Genomic DNA, 26,426 nt, shown 5'->3' on the forward strand with positions numbered 1-26,426 from the left:
GCATTTGGAAGAGGTAAAGGCATCCTTTCCAGTCAATGAGATAGCCAGCATGGACAGTTATATAATCTTTCATATACTCAGTTCCCATTCTGCAAATCCCTGCTGGAATAATCCAAGAAAATAATGGAATACTGAAATGAATAATACTGTTTTGTCACAAGTTTTATTCCACTTTAGGCTATGCAAGTAAATTGGGCTAATGTTTCCCTCATTCACTTTGTATTTATTGCCAACTACTAAAGAAAATAGTCCATTGCACCACATTTTCCAAATAGCAGCCAGGGATGCTTAAAAAAAAAAAAACTGAAATGGGGTGTTATGCCTTCCAGCCATCAGGCTTGTGGGAGTTATGGGTCTGAGCTGTCCTCTAGGAGTCTAACCCTCTATGGATACAGACAAAAGTTAGTTACCACTGTTCCTATTGTATAAAACTGCACTACGGTATGGGACTTAAAGGGGATTCTTTGGTTCCTCATGGCTCCTATATTCCTATAATTTGATGATTTGTCCCACACCCCAGCCTTTCCATTCCATTTCTAATTCCACACCTTGGACTATCATCCTCCCCTCACCGCCACCACCTTTGCGGTTCACTTCCAGCCTCCTGATTCCCAACTGCATTATCCCACAAGTTATCATCTCCTTGCCCAGTGTAGATTTCATCACTTGAGATTTCATAAGATTTATCACCTAATTCTCTTGCTTGCACAAGTTATCTTCCTGTCAGTTTCTCTCAGCAAAACGCGACTCTGGTAAAATTCAATTCTCTGTCTACTCTTGACTCACTTCAAGCAAGAGAGGAGCCTTTGAACTGTAAGACCACAGCTCTCCAGAGCCCCTTTGAGCTCACTCCCAGAAGCTCTGCTTTCTCCATGTTGAGAAGAGGCTGCTCAGTACTTCCTTCTTTTCCCTCTAATGCCCGGCACCCTCCCTCTCTCCGCTGTGGGTTGGTGATCCGCCTTCTCTGACTGAGAAAATGCAGGCAACCAAGGCACAGCCATCCTGCCCTCCTGCCACCAAGTCCACCAGCCTGCTTCCTGTGGCCTTGGGCTGTGCCTCTCTCCTGGTCATGAGTGGTCTGGAGCAGCCTCCCGTTGGTGCATAGGGTCCCTTCTGTCTTCCCTTCTAAGAAACTTTGATCCCAAAATTACTCCTCTCTCTCCAGTAGCACCAGTTCTCTCTATTGGTCGTTCATGCTCTATCATGTGAGATTTCTGCTCATAACTGCAGTGCCTTTTCTCCATCAGTCATTCTTTGCATAGCCTTTAAAGTCCTCAGTGATTTTCCCCTGCTCACTGCTGCCAACTTCTTTTCCAGGGAATTCTAGCCTCGTAGATTCTCTTTTTGACCCTTGTGCAAGCTGGTGCTTCCCTTGGAGGCTTAGCACCTCATGTTTCTCTGCTTGGAACATTTCCCCCTAAATATGTAAATGCCTCCCTCTTTTTGTCTGTCTCAAATGTTACCTCCTCAGGGAGGCGCCATAACCTCCCTATCTGAAATATTCTGCACATATCTCCAGTCTTCATGTTCATCCATGGTTCTCGTTTTGTCTTTTATTTGTGTTTGCTCCCCCTACTAATTGCAGCTGCTAGGGTCAGGATGTGCCTGCCTGCCCTAACCAGTTGCTCACCAGAGCAACACCTGGCAAGTCGCACTTGTATCCACCAACATGGGCTCGTGCCCAAGTTATTTAATTTTAAAAAAAGGAAAAATTTGTTTATTTATTTGAGAATCAGAGTTACAGGGAGAGAGCAGGGAAGAGACAGAGATCTTCCATCTGCTGGTTCACTCCCCAGATGGCCACAGGTGCCAGGCTAGGCCAGGCCAAAGTGAGGAGCCTGAAATCCATCCGGGTCTCCCAGGGTGATGGCAGAGTCCCAAGTACTTGGGTCATCTTCCACTGCCTTCTCAGGCCATTAGCAGGGACGTGGACAAGAAGTAGAACATCAGAACATGAATCAGCATTCACGTGGGACGATGGCGTCCCAGGTGGCAGCTTTACCCCCTAGGCCACATCGCCAGCCCCCACTGAACATTTTTGAGCCTCAATTTCTGAATCTGTAATGACATCTGTAGGTGATAAAATTAGAACTCAGTTCAGGAAACTTGAAAGGATGTCTGCAGACGAGCTGAGCAATGCCTGTGGTGCTCCCCACACTTGCTGAGCAGGGAGGAGTTTCAGGCAAACATCCCTGAGAGCCAGGACGTCCGTGAGCTAATTCTGTAGCCGTTTCTCTGCAGGACTACCCCTGCGCTCTGGTAGCAAAATACACAGACTTCAGGATCAGCATCACGTGGAGAAGCTGTGTGCATATTTGGACAATACATGGGAAGTTTGAAAGGGACAAAAAAATGAGTTATGGGCTATAAGCAAAAGCTTAGTATTTATACTCAAGATATTTCCTTTAAAGGCATTGAGTGATCCTAGAATATTTTCTATGGGAGAGAGGAGAATGAACAGGAGGAGGAGGAGAATCTTTAAATAACAACTGACCTATGCATTTTATTTCAACAGATATTTCTAAGAAAACAATATGATCAAAATTGCTATTTATTATTTCTACAGCCTTGGCAGGAATCTTGTTATTTAAGAGACTTTTTCTTTGAAAATCACAATTTAGGCAGCCAGGGAGATGAGCTTCAATTTTCTGCATAGGACCTGGCCATGCAGAAGGTGGTAGGTGTGAGGTTCTTGGGTTCTGACTGATACTTAATGGAAGATTCAGAACTTTGGGGCAACAGATGAAAGAAGGAAAAGGACCCCGCTCCTCGCACAGCCCGGGTCCCTGCAGGCCACAGGATACTCACTGTGGACACATCTGCAGGGGGTGCAGGGGCACTGCAGGTGGATGGGCCCTGGGGTGCTGAGCATATTAGGGCCGGCAGCAAGGCCATCCACCGACCTCAGCAGGCTTCTCCTGATTTCTCCCTGAAGATGAGTGCCCCTGAGGCACGTCACAGGCCAGAAGACCTATCATCAACAAGGAAAAACACGTCTCTCTCTAAAATGCATACGTAGTTTTTACATAGGAACACAGTAGAAATCGTCTAGCCACTGAGTGAGGGAGAGAAGGTTTGTGTAAACACAGGATCATTTTTGTAGACATCTCTTCAGAATCGTCTTTTCATTGAGAAGTAAATATTCTCACATTCGCACCATCACATGCGTCCTTCCTGGGATTATCCCTCCCAATTGCTCGTCTATTCAGAGAAAGGGTGTGGGTGGCTGGGAAGCACCTGGTGCAAAACACACTTGTTTTCTTTCACCAAACGGGCGTGTGACCCAGATAGAACAAAAACTGACATAGCTCCTCTGACTTAATTGACTCAAAGATCTTGCAGAAAATTAGTAATTATTTTAAAACAGGAGAACTAGAGCAGTTTCCTTCTCTCCATTCTCATACACTGGGAGGCAAAGAGCTAACTCTTTTTTCCCCCTGAAAACATTTATTTAAGGTATACAAACTTCTTGCATTCCATAAATACAAATTGAGGAACACAGTGAATCTTCCCAGCCTACCCTCCCTCCCACCTGTACTCCCATCCCTCTTCCTCCTCCCTCTCCTATTCCCATTCTTATTTTTCACTAAGATCTGTTTTTAGTTAACTTTATATAATTAACCCTACACTAAGTACAGAGTTCAACTTGTCACTGCTACATCCCTAACTGCACCTAATGCTGAAACCAAAATCCAGGTTTATTAGTTTTCCATGCCTGAGGCAGCTAATGGAGAGAAAAGGTCTATAGGTCACAGTTTTGGGAGGCTTAAGTCTAAGCTCAGGTGGTCTGGTCAGCCAGGTGCTGCATGGTAAAGGCAGGACACACGCAGAGGAGGCATCACAGGTCCAGCAGCACCTGACTCAGACTTTCAGGACCAAGCTTCGCTGCCAAGGACACACCCCTAGTGACCCACCGTCTTCCCACTAGGCCCACCTCCCAAACTATGATTGGCTCGGTCCCTTGAGGGACTGCCTTGGGGTTAAAGTCCTGAATGAGTTCAGGAGCCAAATCATATTCAAACCCTAGCACCAGGCCTGGAAGGACCATAATCTTGAGGAATTTCATTATTGATGAGATTCTGAATTCAACCAGAGGACAAAGGAAGGGATTCAAAGGGACTGCTCATCCTCCACCCTTTCTTCTCATCCCTCACCAAACCCGACATTCTTTCCTCCCTCTCCTCGCCCTCACCCTCTCCTGTTCTCTCCTCTCCTTCCTTCCTTCCCTCCCTCTGCCTTTCTCTTCTCCATGGTAGCATAAACCATTCTCATTGGAGCATAAACCATTGCCACTATCTATCCTTTTCCTTCTTCCCCTGGCTCATTCCTTGTTCTTTAGAGACACCCAGTTAGGAGTCTTCTCTGGGAGCCTTCTGTGATCTCTGCCAACTTCAGAAAGCCTCCCATTTCTCCTCTGTAATCAGTAGTTTTATGGATCAACCTGGCTGGGCTAAGGGATGCCCCGATAGCTGGTATGTGCTATTTCTGAGCACAGCTGTGAGGATGTTTCTATGACAGACTGTGTCAGTCACCTCACCACTGCAGGAAGGCTCATCTAATCCCCTGTGGGCCCAAACAGAACAAAAAGAGAGTGTGAATTTTCATCCTTCATTCACTCCAGGTCATCCATCTTCTGTTCTTGGGCCTCCAAGGTCTCAATTATTTTAAGATTTATTTTATTTATTCAAAAGGCAGAGTTACAGAGGGAGGGAAGGAAGGAGGGAGAGCGATAAAATGAGTCTTCCATCTACTGGTTCATTCCCCAAACTGCCACAATGGCCAGGGCTGGGCCAGACCCAAGCCAGGAGCCAGGAGCTTCATCTGGATCTCCCACATGGGTCCAAGCACTTGGACCATTCCTCCACTGCTTTTCCAGGTGCATTATCAGGGATCTAGATTGGAAGTGGAGCAGCAGGGACTTGAGCCAGCATCCATATGGGATGCTAGCATTGTAGGCAGTGGCTTGACCTGCTATGCCACAGCTCTGGTCCTTCCAAGCTCTCAGCTCATGAGCCTTCAGACCAGGACTGGGGCCTTTGTCTCCCCCAGTTGCTAGGCCTTTGGGCCTGGGCCAGAACTACACTACTGGCTTCCCTGGGCCTTCAAATTTAAGATGGCAAAGCATAGAAGTCCTCAGTCTTCATAACTGAACAAGCCAGTTCTCCCAAAGAATGTCTTTCTATACATCTATTTATTTATATATATTTCAGATAGTGGAAATCCCTGACTGAATTAGTCTCTCTTCTTCTGGCATCCTCCACCCCTTAGGTTGGGCTGAATCCCCTCCTGTACATCTACAGTGTCTGGGCACACCTTGGCCCTCATGCTATATCAGAGGGCCTGGGTTCTATTCCTGGCTGTGGCTCTGGCTCTTGATTCTAGCTTTCTGCTAATGCACAGCCTGGAAGGCAGCACTGATGAGTCAAATTGTTGTGTTCTTGCCACTCACATGGGACTACTAGATGAGTTCTCAGCTCCTAGCTTCAACCCATCTCTGTCCTGGCCATTGCAGGCATTTATAGAGTGAACCAGTGGATGGGAGTGTGTACTGGTAAGCACTTTCTCTCTCCCTCTCTTTCTCTCTCTCCCTCCCCCTCTCCTTTTCAAGTAAATAAATAAATAAAATTAAGAAAAAAAAGTTTGAAACAATAGATTCAGTTGTTAATCATGAACTACCAATTTCTTACCCCTACAAAGTGCTCTAAAAGTGGAAACACAGAGGAAGTTGTGTCTGTTCTCTATCTACTTCAAGAAAGGTTTCAAACTACTTGCAAAATACTTGAGCTTACACTTTTTTTTAAGTAAATATTTTTTATTTTATTTTATTTTATTTTTATTTTTTATTTTTTGACAGGCAGAGTGGACAGTGAGAGAGAGAGACAGAGAGAAAGGTCTTCCTTTGCCGTTGGTTCACCCTCCAATGGCCGCCACGGCTGGCGCGCTGCGGCCGGCGCACCGTGCTGATCCGATGGCAGGAGCCAGGAGCCAGGTGCTTTTCCTGGTCTCCCATGGGGTGCAGGGCCCAAGCACCTGGGCCATCCTCCACTGCACTCCCGGGCCACAGCAGAGAGCTGGCCTGGAAGAGGGGCAACCGGGACAGAATCCGGCGCCCCAACCGGGACTAGAACCCGGTGTGCCGGCACCGCTAGGTGGAGGATTAGCCTAGTGAGCCGCGGCGCCGGCCTTGAGCTTACACTTTTGGCCAGTGAGGCTTGAGGCTACAGGATCAAGTGGCGGCACCGTGACCACAGTGGGCACACATAGCCCTGAGGGTGTGGTAGGGGACTGACTCCTGCATGTTCAAGTGACTCTTGCTCAAAGGGAAGCAACACCAGCCAAAGGGCTCATGGTTTCCAGGGGAAGGACACTGACCACAGTTGCTCCTGAAGAATACTGATGTGATTGTTGTTGGCTCTTACAATCAGACAGATATTTCTCCCAAGACAGAAGAGTATGTTGAAAGGAGATCTGACTCACAAAGAAAACAGACTGAAGGTTGTATTGGTTTCATATTGTGGTGTGACAAATGATCACAAAGTTGGCAGCTTAAAGCAGCTGCTATCATTTACAGATCTGTTGGGCAGAGGTCCAGCAAAGCCTCGCTGAAATCTCTACACATTGTAGTGCAAGAGATCTATTTAAAATCAAGATATCAGCCAGGCCATGCTCTCATCTGGAAATTACATGGAAAACTCGATTTCACGCTCATTCTTGTAGAAAGAATTCAGTTCCTCATGGTTGTGGGGCTGAGATGCCCATTTCCTAGCTGGCTCAACCAAGGACCGTTCTCAGTTCTGGCAGGCTGCCTACTGCCCTTGCCACCTGGCCCCCTTTATCATCAAGTCATCCAACACTTCTCACTTTGAATCCTGGACTCTGTCTTCTAGGCCTGGGTAAAAAGGGCTTGTGGGGTTAAGTTAGGCTCACCCTTATGAACGTACTTTCTTAATGATAACTGTGACAGGTATCATAACCTAATCACACAAGTGATTCACACTCTCCAGGATTTTGCAGGGCATGTGTGCCAGGAGCAGAAAACCCTGGTACCCACCCTAGAATTCTGCCTGCCACAAAGGCTCAGAGGTACCGCCAATCTTCCCAGTATTTTGAGGTTGAAGATGGAGGAAGAAAGAACTACGCCAACTCAACCAGGACTTTTGAGCATCCACACGATGCAGAAATCCACTCCCAGAGATGTGCATCACCCTGAAGTGGCAGAGCTGCCCTGGCTCAAGCAGCTTACTTCCCACCATGAGTTCAGCCCCAGTTGGGCTTCCTCCCCAAGACAGCCTGACCCCAAAGTGATCATGTAGATATTCCCAAATAACTGTGTTTTTCCCCATCTTCTAGTGAAACCCTTCCATAAACATGCCCACGCCCACATCCCCCTGTCTCAGCCCTACCACTCCTAGCCTCACACTGTGACCCCTTGTCCTAGCTCCCAGATGAAGGAGGAATGTTCTTCAGCTCTCTCATCTGGGCAAACCAAAGGGTCCAAAAGCTAACATAAGCTCACTGTACTCTTGACTTTATTTTTTCACTTTCCTAGCAAGATTTCATTTAAAAAATTAAAAACAGTTTGACATGAGTCCCTTGGAAACCGAAGATAGAAAACTGTAGACAGAAGTAGCAGCATGTGAAGTTGATCCAGAGGAATGTGGCGTGCCAGACAGTGCACTTGCTTTCCTGTGCTGCGTGTGCAGAGGGAGTGATCAGATGAGCAGAATATGAGCGCCATGTAGAGGGCACTGCAGCAACTCCCAAAGATGACTCTTGGTTGCATCCTTTCCTTGCAGAAAATGTTGTTGCAGTTAAACCACTAGCCCTCGTTCTCTCATTCCCTCTGAATTCTTCCCCCTAGTTCTTACCTCTCTCTTCCCACCCAGACCCGTATCGGCCCCCTCCCTTGGGTTGGAATCAAGTGGGCCAAGGTTGTGGATATTGACTTATCACCTTCCTCTCCCACCTTTATCTGAGTCTTCGAGGATTGAGGGCTCTCTATGGTCTCCACTCATGGAAACTACTGCAGAGTTAGTGTCTGGCTGGTTAAGGAATTCCCTGAGGTCTCTCAAGTTTGAAGGATAAAGCCAATTTTAAATACTTTTACAAAAGAAACTTCCCTGCTTGCTTCTGCTGATATATTTGCCTCAATACACAACCAACTAGAACAACAGAGTCACCTTTAGATCTTTTGCAGACTTATAGATATAAAGAATGTGTTAACAGCACAAGAAATGTAAGTAGGAAGGCTTTTTTAAGATTATACAAATGTTCTACACTGATAATTCATAGGTTTTAGATAGATGTCCATGCTTTTTGTTGGGTTTGAGCATGTGGCATATTTCTAACATTCTAAGCTGGATCAAAATGTCCAACAAGTGGAAAGAGAGTTCCTCTTTATGGTAAATTGAGAGTCCAGTGTTCTGGGCTCTGGCCCTGGTTGGTTTGGTGTGAGCAGCTATGAGTGGGTCCTTTGATTGGCCCATTCATGTTTCAGATTCCTCATATATGAAGTAAGGAATCAGAAGTGCAATCTGTTTACACAACTCTTTAAGATTTATTTACTTACTATTTAATAGGTGGAGTGAGAGAGAGAAGGAAAGATAGAGATCTTGTAGCCATGGGTTCACTTCCCACATGCCTACAACAGCCAGGGACAGGATAGCCTGAAGGCAGGAGCCAGGAACACCATCTGGGTCTCCCATGTGGGAGGCTGGGACCCAAGACTTTGGACCATCATCTGCTGCCTTCCAGGGACATTAGCAGGAAGCTGGATGGTTGCAGGTGAGAGAGAGGTTATGGGGGGAAAAGCCACTATAATTCAAAAGTTGTACTTTGAAATTTATATTTATTAAATAAAAGTTGAAAAAAAATAAGTAAAATAGACAGGATTTGAGTCGGGCACTTTGATATGGGATATAGGCTTCCGAATCAGTGGCTTAGACTACTGCACCACAACACCCACTCCTGTTCACATAATTCTTAACAGGAAAAGGTCAGTCAGAAGTTTAAAACTAGCAATATAAGTCACAACATTTGGCCTAATTACAGTGTTTCTTATGTGGCAGCCTTTTAGCAAATTGCTTTACCTACATTGTCTCATGCAGTCATCAGGGGAACTCAGTGAGGTAGGTTCTAGTGCAGTCTCCGTTTTATAGAAAAGAAAAGTGAGGGACCAACACTGTGGCCTAGCAGGTAGAGCCACTCTCTGCAGTGCTGGCATCCCATATGGGCACCGGTTCAAGTCCCTGCTGCTCCACTTCCCATCCAGCTCTCTGCTATGGCCTGGGGAAGCAGTAGAGGATGGCCCAAGTGGTTGGGCCTCTGCACCTGTGTGGGAGACCTGGAATAAGCTCCTGGCTCCTGGCTCCAGATTGAAACAGCCACTATTGGATGGAGAACCTCTCTCTCTCTCTCTCTCCTCTCTCTCTGCCTCTCTGCCTCTCTGTAACTCTGCCTTTAAAATAAATAAATAAAATTAAAAAAAAAAAACAAGCATTGTAGCAGTTAATAGTCTTGCCATAGGCCCTACAGCATGAGAAGGAGCTGACAGAGAATTGGAAGTTCAGATTCCAGCCCCCCACCTCTCTGCACCCTCCATACCCATAAACACCTGAGTCATTCCATTGCTTTCAACTCCAGGAAACCCAACATCCAGTCCTGAATTCTTTACTTGGTTATTGTGCTTTATAAAAGCTACTTTAAACCAATGGCCAACATCTAACTTTTCAGTTAAATGCCAGAACAAGCTTCCAGGGAGCCAGCTAGTATCAAACCTCATTGAATCCAAGGTGCCATGGTGTTAAAACAATCACTGATTTTACAAACTGCCAAGCTGGAAAAAGCTTTCAATTATAATTACAAGATGCATCAGTGGTTAGCTGCACCCTGGTTTTGGAGACATTAAAATGTGAAGCAATGGGTGTCTTAGAGCTGCTCCTGCTGCTTGATGTTGGGTATTCTGATTTCTCATTTTAAGTAGATCTCCCAATTTAAAAAAACATGCTGGAAGCTAATTTTCTAAAAGCTGATAGACTTTATGTACCAAAGAAAACATGTCAGTGGGCCGTGTAGTCAGCAGCCCTGTCCATGCATCATGAATGTCCCTTAATGGGACTGAACCACGTAAGAATGACTGGCCAGAGAGACCAGTAACAGACTTCCCTACAATAAAAGGAACACATAGTAGGTTCAGTTTTAGCTCCATGGTCAATGGGTTACACAGAACCTGATTCTCACATTTTGAGTGAGGGTCAAGACAGTTTTGAGAGGATGAGAGGTCTTTCCATTGCCTTTAGAAGAAGGGAACATGGGGCCAGGGCACAGCGGGTTGAAGCTCCAGCTGCAGCACTGCCATCCCATATGGGCACCGATTAGAGTCCTGGCTGCTCTGCTTCTGTCCAGTTCTTTGTTAATGCATCTGGGAAAGCAGCAGAGGATGGCCCAAGTCCTTGGGCCCCTGCACCCACTTGGGAGACCCAGAAGAGGCTCCTGGCTCCTGGCTTCAGATAGGTTCAGCTCTGGCCATTGAGGCCATTTGGGGAGTGAACCAGCAGATGGAAGACCTTTCTCTCTCTCTCTCCTCCCTCTCTCTCTCCTCCTTCTCTCCTCCCTCTCTTTCCTCTCCCCTCCCCTCCCTTCCCCTCCTCTTCTCTATCTCTACCTCTCTACTTCTCTACCTACCTCTCTACCTCTCTGTAACTCTTTCAAATAAATAAATCTTAAAAATCAAAACAAGGGGACATTGAGATTGATGCTTTTCAGTGTGGTCCTCCCAGCATCATCACTGTGACCTGGGAACTTGTCAGAAATGCAGACTCTGGGGGCCTCCCCAGACTTAAAAATCCAATCTGTGGTGGGTCTGGCCATCTGTGTTCAATCAAGCCTTGTGGGTAATCCTGATGCATGCTGAAGTCAGACAACCTCTGCACTGGAGCAAACACCATGACTCAGTTATTCTTTAAGATTTGATACCATCTGTCACATCCCTACTTTTAGAACTGTCTATATTCCAGAAGAAACTATGTTACTAAAAGAATGCTTGGTTGCCTGTTCAAATCCTGGCTGCTCCACTTCCAATCCAGCTCCCTGCTACTACACCTGGCAAAGCAGTCAAAGACGACCCAGATCCTCTGGCCCCTACACCCTTGTGGGAGACCTGGATGAAGATCCTGGCTCCTGGCTTTGACCTAGCCTAGCCCTAGCCATTGGGGCCACTTGGGGAGTAAATCAGCAGATGGAAGATTCTCTCTCTCTCTCCCTTCCTCCCTCCCTCATCCCAACCCATAACTCTGCCTTTCAAATAAATAAATCTTGAAAAAGGGCTGGCGCCACAGCTTACTAGGCTAATCCTTTGCTTTGCGGCGCCGGCACACCGGGTTCTAGTCCCGGTCGGGGCTCTGGATTCTGTCCCAGTTGCCCCTCTTCCAGGCCAGCTCTCTGCTGTGGCCAGGGAGTACAGTGGAGGATGGCCCAAGTGCTTGGGCCCTGCACCCCAAGGGAGACCAGGAGAAGCACCTGGCTCCTGCCTTCGGATCAGCGTGCCGGCCGCGGTGGCCATTGGAGGGTGAACCAACGGCAAAGGAAGACCTTTCTCTCTGTATCTCTCTCTCACTGTCTACTCTGCCTGTCAAAAAAAAAAAAAATCTTGAAAAAAAGGAATATTCATTGGGGAGAACTCAGTGTTTACTAAACTCCAGCTAATGTTCTTATTCCCACAGTGCTTCTCACACATTCTTATCACCTGCTCTTCAGTAAGCCAAATGCTGAGCCTCTCAAACACAGCAGCCCTGTACCCAAAGTGCATTTTTTCTTGGTGCTGACGTCTTCAGTCCTATGTGGTCCAAAGCAGCCAGCGTGGAGAAAAGCATTCTGTTTAATTAGCATGCTATTTCCAATTCACACCATGAAAACTGTCGGGGAAATGCCTCCTTTTTCCATTCCTTGGCTTTTCCTTTGTGGTACTGACTGAAAAGCACTGAAACTGTGAAGGTTGCACATTGCCTTCAAGGCACTGATGAACTGTGTGGGGTCTGGAAGCTGGTTTGGTGGGAAGCAGGCAGAATACCAACAAAACAACAACAAAATATGAGCAAGAGAGAGAAGTAGCCAGGCTGAATCTGAGGACATCACTCCATGGAGCTAATGGACTCTAGGTGGCGGGAGTTCTACAACTCGTGTTTTACTTAAGTCAAACCAAGGTATTGATCTGTCCAGGAGAATGTGGGTAGTCATTGAATTATTGAGCATTCAGCTTTAATATTTGTAAACAGAGGGGGGGGGGGTGTCAGTAATTCCTAATATGTGAAGAGTTCCAAGAACTGAAAGAACTGGCCCTGTGCAGGGCACATAATTAGCCCTCACCTGTGCCACGTGTCTTCTGGCTCTTTGACAGGTCATCCTCAGCATCTTGCGTCTCAGGTGTCCCTGGGGTCCGGGAGCTTGCCTTGGACTGCAGTTGACTTGGAGTTTTGTGCTTCCTTTCTTTAGCCTCCTAAAGATGGTTCTGCCCTTTCAGTGCACAGATCTTTCCGCTGAGAACTTGGAATGAGATGCTTCCCACCTAATAGTCATATTCCAGGATCTACTGAGTGAAATGTACTCCAAAGTGCTGTGTAAACATTTGTAAGATGTGCTTATTTGCCTACTATCGATTTGAACTTCTCAAACATTTAGAGGTGTAAGTGGAACTTGGGCCTTGGATAGGTTTGATTTTTGTCTTGCAGGGTGATTTCGGGGGTAGCACTGTGGTACAGTGGGTTACACTGCTATCTGTATCCCATATGCATGCTGGTTCAAGTCCTGGCTGCTCCACTTCTGGTCCAGCTCACTTTTTTTTTTTTTTTTTGACAAGCAGATTTAGACAGAGAGAAAGGTCTTCCTTTCCATTGGTTCACCCCCCAAATGGCCTCTACGGCCAGCGCACTGTGGCCGGTGTGCTGCACCAATCTGAAGCCAGGAGCCAGGTGCTTCCTCCTGGTCTCCCATGTGGGTGCAGGGCCCAAGGACTTGGGCCACAGCAGAGAGCTGAACTGGAAGAGAAGAAACCGGGACAGAATCTGGTGCCCCAACTGGGACTAGAACCCAGGGTGCTGGCGCCGCAGGCAGAGGATTAGCCAAGTGAGCTGCGGCGCCAGCCCCAGCTCACTTCTAATGGGCCTGAGAAAGCAGAAGATGGCCCAAATGCTCGAGCCCCTACACTCACGTGGGAGACCCTGGTGAAGCTTCTGGCTCATGGCTTGCACCTGGGTCAGCCCTGGCCATTGCAGCAATTTGGGAAGTGAACCAGTGGATGGAAGATATTCTCTCTCTCTCTCTCTCTCTCTCTCTCTCTCTCTCTTTCAGCTGTCTTTCTCCATCTCTGTAATTCTGATTTTCAAATACATAAATACATCTTTTAAAAAGGTGGTGTCAAGTTATACCATATTATTTGATAGACTTTATCTTGGAGGCAGAAAGTCCTGAACTTCAGGGAAATCACTGACTTCTGATCTAATGTGAAGTGATGATTCTCTGCTTTTGGCTAGCAATTCACCACAGCTTGGGAATGCTGTTACTTATCTAATGCTACTTGGCATCTGAATTTTAGATTCCATTATCAGTCGTGAAGACTTGAATTTATAGAAAGAATAGAGTAATCTATACCAGGTGAATAGACACAGGCTCACTGAAGACATGAATATGCTGTCTTTCCAACAAATCATTATTGATTTAATTGCTCCATAAATAAACATAAGCTTCACCAGCATTTTTAAAAATAATTCTAGGCTGGCACCGCGGCTCACTTGGCTAATCCTCCGCCTCTGGCGCCAGCACCCCGGGTTCTAGTCCTGGACGGGGTGCTGGATTCTGTCCCGGTTGCTCCTCTTCCAGTCCAGCTCTCTGCTGTGGTCCGGGAAGGCAGTGGAGGATGGCCCAAGTGCTTGGGCTCTGCACCCGCATGAAAGACCAGGAGGAAGCACCTTCGGCCATTTAGGGGGTGAACCAACAGAAGGAAGACTTTTCTCTCTGTCTCTCTCACTGTCTAACTCTGCCTGTCAAAAATAAATAAATAAATATCTTTTCACTTTATTTTTCTACAACTTTAAAGTTTTATTTATTTGGAAGGCAGAGTGACACAGAGGAGAGAGGCAGAGAAGGAGGGGGTGGGGAGAGAGAGAGAAAGTGAGATCTTCTCTCTGCTGGTTCACTTTGCAAATGCCTACAACAGCTGGCCCTAGGCCAGGCTGAGACCAGGAGCCTGGAACTCCATCAGGTCTCTCATGGGGATAGCAAGAGCACAAGCACTTAGGTCAACATCTGCTGCCTCCCAGGCACATTACTCTGAAGTAGGACTAGAAGTTGAGGCAAAACTTGGCCCCAGGCACTTCCATGTGGGATGTGGGCATCCTAAGTGGCAGTTGAACCTACTGCACCACATCCCCACTCTATGACAGCATCTTTAAGGGAAAAAACCCTGGGATTATTTGCATGGAAATGGTACTATCACATCCACAGTGAGGGCAAGTGGCCACAGTCCTATTGCAAATCTCATGAGCAATATCAGGAGCACCTCTAGTTTTCACTTGAAGGAAGCAAAAGCTGGACCAGGTTTTGCTTGAAGACGTAGCTCAGAGAGTTCTTTGAAATGTCCATTTTAGTAGTGTTTTTGTGTTTATTTGAGAGGCTGAGAGGGAGCAGGAGTGAGAGTGAGAGTGGGAGCAGGAGAAAGAAAGGGAAAGAGATGCTGTCCATTGATTCACTCTCAAAATGTATTGACTGGGACTGCAGTAGGGCTGAGCTGTAACCACAGCCAGGAGCCATAAATGCAATCCAGGTCTCCCCTGTGCATGACAAGAACTCAATTACTGGAGCCATCACCGTTGCCTCCCAGGGTCTGCATTAGCAGGAAGCTAGAATCAGGAGACAGAGCCAGGAATCAAACCTACGCACTTAGATGTAGGATCTGGGCATCTTAGCACCTGAGGTAAGCACCCACTTCTGAAATCTCTGTTCCCTTTAAAATGCATTCACATCTTATATACAATTTATATATTTGTTTGTGTTTGGTTTTAACATAAAAGGAGATTTGCCCAGAACTGAGTAAAATTGACACTCCCGAGCAGGCAGTTACTCCTGGGCACACCTACCTAACTCTGGAAATGAAGGACTCCCATCTGAGCAGTCCTGGGAGGCTGGAAGGTGAAGAAGTAGGTCAGCACGCATATATGCCTGCCGGTGTGATTAGATGCTAATGTGTATTTTTAGCAAACTGCCTCATCTTTCCTGCAGTGATGCTGTGCAGAAGAAGGTAGAATTTGAATACCAAAGTAGAGAGCAGAGGCTGAGGGAGCCCTGTCCACTGCGCTGCAAGTCTTTGCACTGTTGAAACACAAGTTTCCTACCAAGGGGAAGGAGTTGATCTTCACTGTGTGCTGAACTGCAGCAGTGCAGATGTACATCAGTGTTGCAATCTTGTGCTTCTAATCTTCAAAAAGCACATCTAAAGAGAAAATTAACAGGAGAATAGGAAAGATACAAGAAAATTTATTGCCCCCCCAAGCCCAATTTAATTCTACTCCCAGTATCTACAGAATCTTTTGCACACCACCAATAGGTTTGGTTTAGAATCTGTTAAACCATTTGCCTAGTAGGCTTGGTTGTAGAAATGTTTGTATGCAAAACATACAGAGAAACTGCTGGAATGGCATCTCAGAGGGCCACAGGGACCAGAGTGGCTAAAATACGAACGGGGCATGAGGGACAGTGTCAGCCGGAAGAAGAGCAGCGGTCTCCCGGATGTGCCTGGCAGCCTCAGCTTGTTGCAAGGTGAAGCTATTCTGGCTGGATCTTCATGTTATTTTCACAGGCAGCAAACCCTATAGTGTATGTCTGTGAGATCAGCAGATTTCTTAACCTCAGACATGCTGCTGCCACTCATCCCAACCTAGAAGTCAGGCTATCAAATCTTCCCAAGACTGGGAAAATGTTTCTTCCCAAGACTCTGGAAACTCTCTGTTGTGGCCACTGCTGCCTTCATTTTCACATCATCAGGCTGGTGCTTAAATGACTCCATAAATGGCATTAGTAAAAAGCTAAGAATGTAGGCAGAATTGCATGGAGTTAAAATGATGTGTGTCTCCCCACTGGTCTTAGCAGATTCTGAAAAAATATACTTAGTTTTGTCATAAACCTGTTTTTATATTTTTTTATTTTTATCTACTTAAAAGGCAAAGACATACGCACATGGGCAGATGCAGAGAGATGATTGATAGACAGATAGATAGATAATATTCCATCTGCTGGTTCACTCCCCAAATATCTATAACAGCCATGGCTTGATCAGGCCAAAGCCAGGAGTCCACAACTCCATTCAGTCTTCCACATGGGTGTCAGGGACCCCAGCATTTGAGCCATCTTCTGCTGCCCCACAAGGTGCAGATTAGCAGGCAGCTAGGTTGGAAGCAGAGTAGCTGGGATGCAAGTTGGCACTCCAGTACGGGATATGGATGTCCTGACCTGCTGTGCCACAGCACCCTCTCCCACGGATGTTTTGTTGTTGTTGTTGTTGTAGTAAAGATGGAAAGCCTTCTTTGCAAATTCCCTGAACAGCCAACAGAGGATTTTGTTAAAAATAGATCTGTTTCTTATAAAAAAGAAATAAATGCACTCTCCTTTGTTGTCATTGCATATTTAAGTTCATTTTAGCCTACCGTGAGATAGGCAGTTAATTCCTATACCATTTTTAAAGATTTATTTATTTATTTATTTGAGAGAGTTATAGACAGAGGGAGAAATAGAAAGGTCTTCCATCCACTGGTTCACTCCCTAAATGGCTGCAATGGCCAAAGCTGGGCTGATCTGAAGCCAGTAGCCAGGAGCTTCTTCCAAGTCTCCCACGTGGGTGCAGGAGCCCAAGCATTTGGGTCATCTTCTACTGCTTCCCCAGGCCATAAGTAGAAAGTTGGATTGGAAGAGGAGCAGCCAGGATATGAACCAGTGCCCATATGGTGTGCTGTTTTCACAGTGGGGAAGTTTAACCTAGTATGCCACAGTGCCAACCCCTCCTAAACCTTTTATATATCATTTGGAATGGACACACTCTAGATGTAATTTTGTCAAGGTCTAGTAAAATTAGTTTTTGTTGTTTCTTCTAGAAACTTGTATTTTAAGGCAACAAAGTAGATGTGGATGTGTTTGCACTAGAATCAGGAACCAGAGACTTTAACAGTTGATTGTACTTGTGCAAGTACAGCACTGTGGAGAGGCATGTAGTCACCCTGCTGAAGTCTCCCATGACTGTTTCCCAGGTTGGTTTTGTAAAATTATTTATTTGAAAGACAGAGTGAGCGAGAAAGAGCTCTCCCCTCCACTGGTTCACTCCCCAAATGGCTGCAACCACCAGGATTGGGGTCAGGTCAAAGCCAGAAGCCAAGCACTCCATTCCCAAGCACTGCTTTCCCAAGTAAGTAGTACTTGGGCCATTTCCTGATGTGTTTCCAGGAGCATTAGCAGGGAGCTGTATAGGAAGCAGAGCAGCTGAGACTGGAACTGGTGCTCCAATATGAGATACTGGCATCAGCATCACTAACCTGATGTACCACAATGCTGGCACCAGGCAGAGGATTGAAGAAGTTGAAAAGTCCTCATTGTTAATGAATTTTTAAGCCCTGATCAAGCCATTGAAGACCGGGCACTTTCAGAGTCAAGAGTGGTGCAGGGGCTGGCACTGTGGTACAATGGATTAAAGCCCTGGCCTGAAGCACTGGCATCCCATAGGGCGCCAGATGTAGTCCTGGCTGCTCCTCTTCGGATCCAGCTCTCTGCTGTGGCCTGGGAGAGCAGTACAAGATGGCCCAAGTCCTTGGGCTCCTGCACCCTTGCAGGAGACCTGGAAGAAGCTTCTGGTTCCTGGCTTCAGATTGGCATAGCTCCAGTCGTGGTGGCCATCTGAGGAGTGAACCAGTGGATGGAAGGCCTCTCTGTCTCTACCTCTCTCTGTAACTCTGTCTTTCAAATAGAATAGAATAGAATAGAATAGAATAGAATAGAATAGAATAATAGTGGTCAGGGGAAAAAGAAGAAAAAAAATTTAAAAAAACTATAAATAAAAAAATTTTAAAAAAATTAAAAAAAAAAGAATAATAGTGGTGCAACCTGAAATGGAGTCTGAGCTGTTTGTTGAGCTTCATCTCTCCATGTCAGCCAGTGAGTGAGGAGAGCAAATACAAGGCAGGAAGGAGTGGGCCCTCCCATGTAAAGGGGTTAAAGCCTTGGAGAAGCCAGCATTCTGCCTCACCAGCCCTGGCCATGTCTTACTCTGGTTCTTAATTATCAGATGAGGCTCTAGGAGACAGACACCTGTTAAAGAGAAAGAGCATCTCTTATCTCGCTTGATGACAAGCCCAAATCCATGTGTCCCCCACGTTGGCTCCCACTGCTGAGTAGCTCAGTAGCCCTGAGATGCCCTCGTGCTTGGGTTCTAGGGAAAACATCCCAAGATTTGCCCACAAGCTGCAGCCAAGCTCACAGGCTCATCACCAAACTGCTTTAACATAAGGATGTGGTCTAATAATTTCTTTGGACCTCCCTGAAGCTGTGAGCCCCACATGTGCTGTCATTAGTCCTGGCAGGCTGAAAGAACATCCAGTCACAACTCTTACTACATTAAGAATACTGAGAGATTACCAGTGCCGCGACTCAATAGGCTAATTCTCCACCTGCGGCGCCAGCACACCGGGTTCTAGTCCTGGTCGGGGCGCCGGATTCTGTCCCGGTTGCCCCTCTTCCATTCCAGCTCTCTGCTATGGCCCAGGAGTGCAGTGGAGGATGGCCCAAGTCCTTAGGCCCTGCACCCGCATGGGAGACCAGGAGAAGCACCTGGCTCCTGGCTTCAGATCAGTGCAGTGCACTGGCCGCAGCGGCCATTGGAGGGTGAACCAACAGTAAAGGAAGACTTTTCTCTCTGTCTCTTTTCTCTCTCTCACTGTCTATTCTGCCTGTCCAAAAAAAAAAAAAAAAAAATACTGAGAGATGAAAGAAAGGTAATAAACTAAGACAATCTACACAGAGAAACCTTGAGCAAGGCATTATTGAGTTTTCTAATCTTTCTTCTTTAATACTAATATAATCTTTTAAAAATTGAACACTGTGTATTTGCCTAACATTCACTTTTAAAATTATTTTCTGGAAACATACAACACATGTAAAGGCAACTATAAGGAGTTATTTGGCCTTCAAGTAGATACTCAAAATCATTTCTGGGGCAAGTGTTCAGTGCAGCAATTGGTCACCATTTGGGATGCCCACATCCCGTATTGGAGTCCCTGGGTTTGAGTCCCAGTTCCACTTTCCATTTCCGCTCCCTGCTGATGTGCACCTGGGGAGGCAGCAGGTGATGGCTCAAGTAATGGTCCCTACCACCCTCATGGGAGGCCGGGATCGAGTTCCAGCCTGCTGGTTTCTGTTTGCTTCAGCCCTGGCTGTTGCACGCATTTGGAAAGAGAACCAAATCTCTGTCTATCTGTGTCTGTGTCTGTTCTCTGTCTCTCTTCTTTTGCTTTCAAATAAATAAATAAACAATTTTAAATAATCATTTCTGAATAAAATCTTTCTGGAAGAGAATGGAAGCTGAGACTCTATTTTTATTAACTTATTAATATATTTTGAGCAATTATGGAAAATAAATTTAAGCAGCCTGGTTTACAACTCCTTACCAGATTGTGGGTAACAGTCATATTTTGAAATTTCTGAGGAAGCAATTAACTAAGATCGTAGAGTAGATTCTAAATGCCATGCTCTGGCTCCTCCCTAATAAATTATTGCCTGGAAATCCCTAAATAATGACAATACATAAATACACATCAGTTTAACAATGTACTTTGCTAAACAGAAACATATTATAATTACAACAGTAAACATCTATTGACCTTTGATGAACACTTTCTGCAAATCTGAATGTGAAATGGTGTTGTTTGCATAAGTAGTTACAAAAGGCCTATCTTATTACTGTAATTGTATTTGTTGATTATAATTTCTCTGAAAAGTATTTCTCACTCCCATTAGCAAATCTTCTGTAACTGGGAAAGACATTAAGTTCCTAGAAGCTTGTTTTAATCAACCGTTGTCCCATGAAATCCCAACACTCCATCTTCATTGCCTTTAGCTGCAGAAATAGTGGTGATTAAGTGTGCTTGCGTTGGAATGTATCTATTTCAATGCTTGTTTTCCTTCAATTTCCCTTCTTCTTACAGATTTTTAAGAGCATTGGCGCTGATGAGACTGTCCAAGGGCAAGGAAGTAGGAGACTGATCAGTTTTTCTCTCTCAGGTATGTTTTACTCACCTAGATGCCTTATAGAGGGACTAAGAATGTCAGCTGACCGTCATGAGGCCTGATTCATTTGTCTGTCACCTCCAAGTTACTCCACCTCTGTGCCTCAGTGTCTCCATCTGACATCACAAGGATAATGGAGAATTTGGTAAATACTGGGTGGGGAAGCACTTTGAGACGATAGGAAGAGAGGCTGCCATTATGCTTTTCCTCCAAGACCAAGTAGCAGTGACTGAGTTGAGAAAGGGAAGGTTGTAGGAAGCCTAATGAGAGAAGTGGCTGTCAGCTCTTGGTCCAAGTGAAACTTCCCTGAGGAGCCAAGTGGGTGAAACAAAAACTACTCTGTTCAAAACAGCACGTCCATGGCAATCAGCCAGTGGAGCCCAAATAGTCTGTTAAGTTGGTTAACAGTATTTTAGTGTAATAGTTAAGAGTAAGTTAATATTTTAGTTTTCCTGAATGTAACATCATTTTTGCAATTTTTATCAATGAGACAAACTTGGTGGAGTATGTGGGAAATACTTGAAGTATCTTTGGAACTCCTCTGGTAAATTTAAAATTATTTCAAAATTAAACATTTACAAGAGAAACTGAGATGCTATGGCCAAAATAATGTCCAAAGCTCAGGGCTTCACACATTTGGTTTCACGCTGAGTGGTCTTTAAGAAGACACAATGGCGTGAAGCCCTAAGATGCTGTTGAACACCATCTGAAAACTACCCCCTTAGCTTGCCAAACTGAAAATCAGAGATCAAAAGCCATAGATGTGAAATGCATGACCCTCCTCAGGCAACAGTCAACTGAGGTTATTTAAGATTAAGTGAGCTAGAAAACCAATGTGTGTCTAAAGATCTATTGACAACAGTAGCATGTGTCTATCTAGGCTGAAAAATAAAAGGGGGAGGAAAAAAAAACCTAGGGTATTGCTAACACAAAAGTTAACAACTTTGGATTTGCTATTCTTGTGATCCTGTTAAAATGACTGAGAAATAACAATTATTACTACCAAGCTTCAAAAACAGTAAAAACCTAGACTCCAACACAACTATATGCCAGAAACCAAGAGGAATTTCTGTAACCAAACTCTAGTGAAGTCCTGAAGTCCAAGAGGTCTACCTGCTCAGGAAATTGGGATGGAGATAGGGAAGGGGCAAAGTCTCCAGTCCTTGGTTCCCATCTTAGCACTACCATGTAAACCAGGGCTCAGACCCACTAGACAAAAGGAAATTGGTTCACTAAGCTACTTTATAAGGTTGGCTCACTTCCCACCTAATATATCATTTTTCTTATACTTATTCCATGGAAATAATTCCCAAAAATGTAACTGTGGGGATATATAGTTAGCAACTAAAGGAGTAGGCCTGGAATGGTCATGGAAGTGTAACATGAGGGGCTGGGAATAGATTTGTATGTTTATCTAACAAAAAGAGTGAACACTACTGAAAGTATCTAAATAAATTGCATACTGCAAAGAAAGTCAAGGAAGAAAGATCAGCAAATCCATAACTTAGTAAAGTCCACAGGGTATCAAAAACTTGATTCAGTGCTGGTCAGCTCTGAATACAAAGCAGGGACAAGGAGTCCAACAGCAACCAGCTGAGTAACCAAATTAACTATAGATGGGCAAATGCCAGAACTGCAAGAACTGCTCATGGATAAATCATGGAAATTTTAACTTGAAAATATATAGCTCAAGTTAAAAAAAAAAAAAGAAACCTGAAGAAGATAACACTTACGGGAAAAAGAAAGCATCCTGTCCACATGTACCTACTAAAAAGGCATAAAGTATTTATAACTCATCTGCTTGAAGCTTCAATAAAACACTAGAAAGCACAAGATATATGAAGTAAAAGAGCTAAGATGAGAAATGATGATAAGAGGGTTCTTTGAAACTGGCAAAAATAAAAACTTAGGAAACTAATACACTTGAGTTTCTATCTCTGCTATAATAAATTACCACAAATTGAGTGGCTCAAAACATTACAGACAGATTCTGACTGTTATGGAGGTGGGAAGTCCAGAGTATATCTTAAGAAATAGAATCAAGTTGTCAGCAAGACTGCTTCCTCAGGGGCTCCACTGCAAATCCAATTCCTTACCTCTGAGCTTGCAGAGGCTGCCAGCCTTCTTGGGCTCACGGCTGATGGCTTCCATCTCTGCTTCTGTTATGGAATTGTCTTCTTCGCACTTCACCTTTCTTGCCTCCATTTATAAGGACCACTGTGATTCACTAGGCCCACCTCCACAGTCCAGGATAAGTTTCCCACACTGAGATCCTAAACTTAATCACACCTGACATTCATTTATATCATGTAAGGTAAGACAGTCATGAGTTCCAGGGATTAGAACATCGGCATCTTGGTGGGACCATTATGTCTGCAGCACTCAAGGAGACATTTAAAATAAACTCTAGAAAGTGCAATCACAGAAAACAAAAGCCAGGTTTCAAAGGCAGGATGGGCCACGCTAAGCACGGCAGAGCTGGAATCAATGCTATAAGAATCACCCTAGAACACACAGATGGAGAGCAAAGCACAAGGAGGATGGGGATGGAAAGCGAGGAACAGACAGCACACACAGGAAAAACACATGGTCAGTGCTTTTGACTATTAAATCACAACAGATTGAGCAGAAACAGTAGTAGAAGAAAATTTCCTTAGGAAGATGATTTTGAGTCTTTAAGGAAGATCATGAGGGGCTATGAAAAAAGATACATATAGAGAACCACAGCAAGACAAATCTCAGTTTGTAAAAAGTGGGGGAAAAGTCTGTGTAACTGCAGTAAACATTTGGGCTGAAAAGGCATAATGTTTATAAGAGAAAACCTCATGCTAGTCTTGAACTTGTCCTATGAGATGACAAAATGATGCAGCAAAGTCTACAGTTACGAGGGTAGGATATTTAAAGCCAAATTTCTGTGACCACCAGATTAGCATTTATGTGGGTGACACTTCAGTGTGTGAGGGCTCAGAGAACATCATCTTTGCACCTTACTTCACAGTAATATGTGAACACGTACTCCCCACATATAGAGAAAAATATGCCAGGAAACTTAAAAGTTGGAGAGAGTGCCATAAAAAGATCAATTTGCTTTTTAGGATTTAAAAGGAGAGAAAACCAGCAGATATGTAATGGAATCACCTTGTCTGGAAAGCTTCAAAAATATAATGAACAGTAAACTCAAATCATGTTATAGCAAAAATTAAAGGAAAAAAAGGAAAGAGGGAGGTGGGTTGAGAGGGAAGGAGAGATGTATAGTTATCTTCTTAGAATTTTATCTATGGAAATCATGAAATTGGTTCTCTTTATATTAATAAAAATTTGAAAACCAAGATTATTTATGTAAATGGCAGCTTCTCAAATCTACTTATATTTACATTTTCACCACTTCTCAGGGGTAATAATTTTCCTGAATCTCATCCCTTTAATAGTCAAGAAATTATACTTTTAGCCCATTAACTTAAAAAAATCAGAAATGCAAATTAAAATGTGTTCATAAATATATTGGAGATAATGTAAACATTCCAAATCAGGTACTGATAAAATAAATTACCATAGAGTCTAGCCATTAAATACCATGCACTCTTAAGAATTAGATATACAAAATGGTCCAAAAGACATGAGAACATCTTGTGATATTGTAGGAGTGGAAAAATCATTTTCCCGTTACTGTTCTTGAGTTCTTAGCTGGGGACACTTCCTGTAACAAAAGATATATCAACAAGAGAGAAATAAAATACATGTTTATTAACATGTATTTCATGTATACATGGGAGAGAGCCAGGGAAAAGGAGTAAATTTCCAAGAGGTGGCCTACAACTCCAGCTTATGAAGCCTTCTCAACACAGTAAGACAAAGAAAGGGAACTTGAGTCTCTGGGTCAGCAAATTGTGGGAAAGTCATGGGATGGAACTGCTAGTTAGTAAAACTAGTTAGGCAGATTCCTCTGGCACTGTCTCCTGCTTGGTAAAGGTCTAAAGTTCTCTCCAGGAATCAACCTTCACCCTTCCTGGTAGAGAGGAGAGGAGGGACACCTTTTTAAATGTGTACCCTGTTATTTAGGCAAACAGAAGGAAAGCAGAGAGCATTTCTTATGTTCGTTTCTTGTTAATTGCCTTCAGCTCAAAATAATCTTTATACCAGAGCCCCATTTTGTGAGATGGTATATTCTGGTCTCCCACTTATATAAAGTAAGGCAAGAGTCAAAAAAAATCCAGGCTGCATGTTAAATAAACAGTCTGTTCTCAACTATGCAAAGAAAAGTATGTGAAGAAATGAGGAAAAGTCTGGTAATGGTTGCCGTTGGGAGTATAGCTTGAGATAAGTTAAAAACTTTATCTCTTTTCCTTCCTTTAAAAATATTACATTAAGTATGCATGTATTTATCATCAGAACACAAAAATTAATATAGGCAAGATGGAAAGAAATTAAGTAGTCTCTCATTAATGTAATTTACTTTGGGAAAATCATAGAACTCCATATGCCTATAGAGACATCTACTCAACAATCTCAGATCTAAAAAAACTGAGATATAAAAGAGTTAAATTGATTTTCCCTAAGTTACAAACTTTCATGGTGAGTGTTCCAGAATAAAATCTAGGCACAGTGACTCATAGTCCATTGTCTTTTTAGTTCTACATCTTACTGCCCCAGTTTTCCAACACTTTTACTCCATGAACACATTTTTCAGTATATGTCCAGACTGAATTTAAATGTGTAAACCCTTGGGAGGGCGCTGTGGCGCAGTGGGTTAATCCTCTGCCTGCGGCACCGGCATCCCATTTGGGTGCTGGTTCTAGTCCTGGTTGCTCCTCTTCCAATCCAGCTCTCTGCTATGGCCTGGGAAAGCAGTGGAGGATGGCCCAACTTCTTGGGCCCCGGTACCCGCATGGGAGACCAGAAGAGGCTCCTGGCTCCTGGCTTCGGATTGGTGCAGCTCCAGGCGTTGTGGCCAATTAGGGAGTGAACTATCGGATGGAAGACATTCTCTCTCTCTCTCTCTCTCTCTCTCTCTCTCTCTCTCTATCTCTATCTCTTTCTTTCTCTCTTTCTTCTTTTTGTTCTTTCTCTTTCTCTCTGCCTCTTGTCTCTCTGTGTAACTGACTTTCAAATAAATAAATAAATCTTTAAAAAAAAACTAATCCACGCAATTCCATGCAATTCCAATCAAATGTCTCAAGTTTGAAGGATGTCATTATAAATTAACAAGATCTATCTGGAAGAATAAATGTGTTCGCAAGTTTTTTTTTAATTTTCACATTTATGATAAAGGCATTTAACATGTTTAGTACTTTTCTCTTTTTTATTAATATAAAGAGAACAGATTCCATGCACTAATAGTTACATGCTCAAGAAGACAACCACACTTCCCTTACTCCCCCTCTATCCCCAAGTCCCCTTTCTCCCTCCCCTTTATCTCTTTCATTAGTTTTTGCAAAGATGTAATTTTAATCCACTCTATATTCACAGGCTTAATTCACCACTAACCATCACATTCAACAAGTAAAAAGTAGGAAGACTACAGTTCCACAGGAGGATAAACAAGAGCTAAAAACAGCAGTCATGTCCCAAGAGATCCATTTCATTCCTATACTCTTTTGTGTCTTCTGTATTAACTGTTACATATAAGAGAAAGCACGTGATATTGTCTTTTTGAGACTGGCTTATTTCATTAAGCTTAATGGTTTCCAATGGCATCTATTTTGATGCCAAACACATGATTTCATTCTTTTTTATGGATGAGTACTATTCCATAGTGTATATACACAATACTTTCTTTATCCAGTCATCGACTGATGGACATCTGGGTTGATTCCTTATCTTAGCTATTGTGAATTGAGCTGTAATGAACATGGGGGTACAAATAACTCTTTCATAAGCTGATTTCATTTCATTTGGGTAACTTTCCAGGAGTGGGATGGCTAGGTCATATGGTAGATCTATGTTCGGCTTTCTGAGGAGACTCCATACTGACTTCCATAATGGTTGCACTGGTTCGCATTCCTGACAGTGGATTAGGTACCATTTTCCCTGCTTTCTCACCAGCATGTATTATTTTTGGGTTGTTTTAGCATGGCTCTGATGTATTGCAGTGAACAGACACAAAGCAAATCAAA

At 44.1% G+C, this 26,426-nt stretch overlaps 1 protein-coding gene across 9 annotated transcripts in view; it reads left to right on the forward strand.

Annotated features, from left to right (window-relative positions):
* Positions 1-26,426, forward strand: part of HECW1 (HECT, C2 and WW domain containing E3 ubiquitin protein ligase 1) — a 407,022-nt gene that overhangs the window by 245,886 nt on the left and 134,710 nt on the right. For all 9 annotated transcript variants that reach the window (XM_051852912.2, XM_051852913.2, XM_051852914.2 and 6 more), the window contains one exon: positions 20,232-20,307. In XM_051852912.2, the coding sequence (XP_051708872.1) occupies positions 20,232-20,307 (76 nt within the window). The remainder of the gene's footprint in view (positions 1-20,231; positions 20,308-26,426) is intronic.

This window comes from Oryctolagus cuniculus, chromosome 16 (assembly GCF_964237555.1).
Source record: "Oryctolagus cuniculus chromosome 16, mOryCun1.1, whole genome shotgun sequence".
Taxonomy (NCBI): Eukaryota; Metazoa; Chordata; class Mammalia; order Lagomorpha; family Leporidae; genus Oryctolagus; species Oryctolagus cuniculus.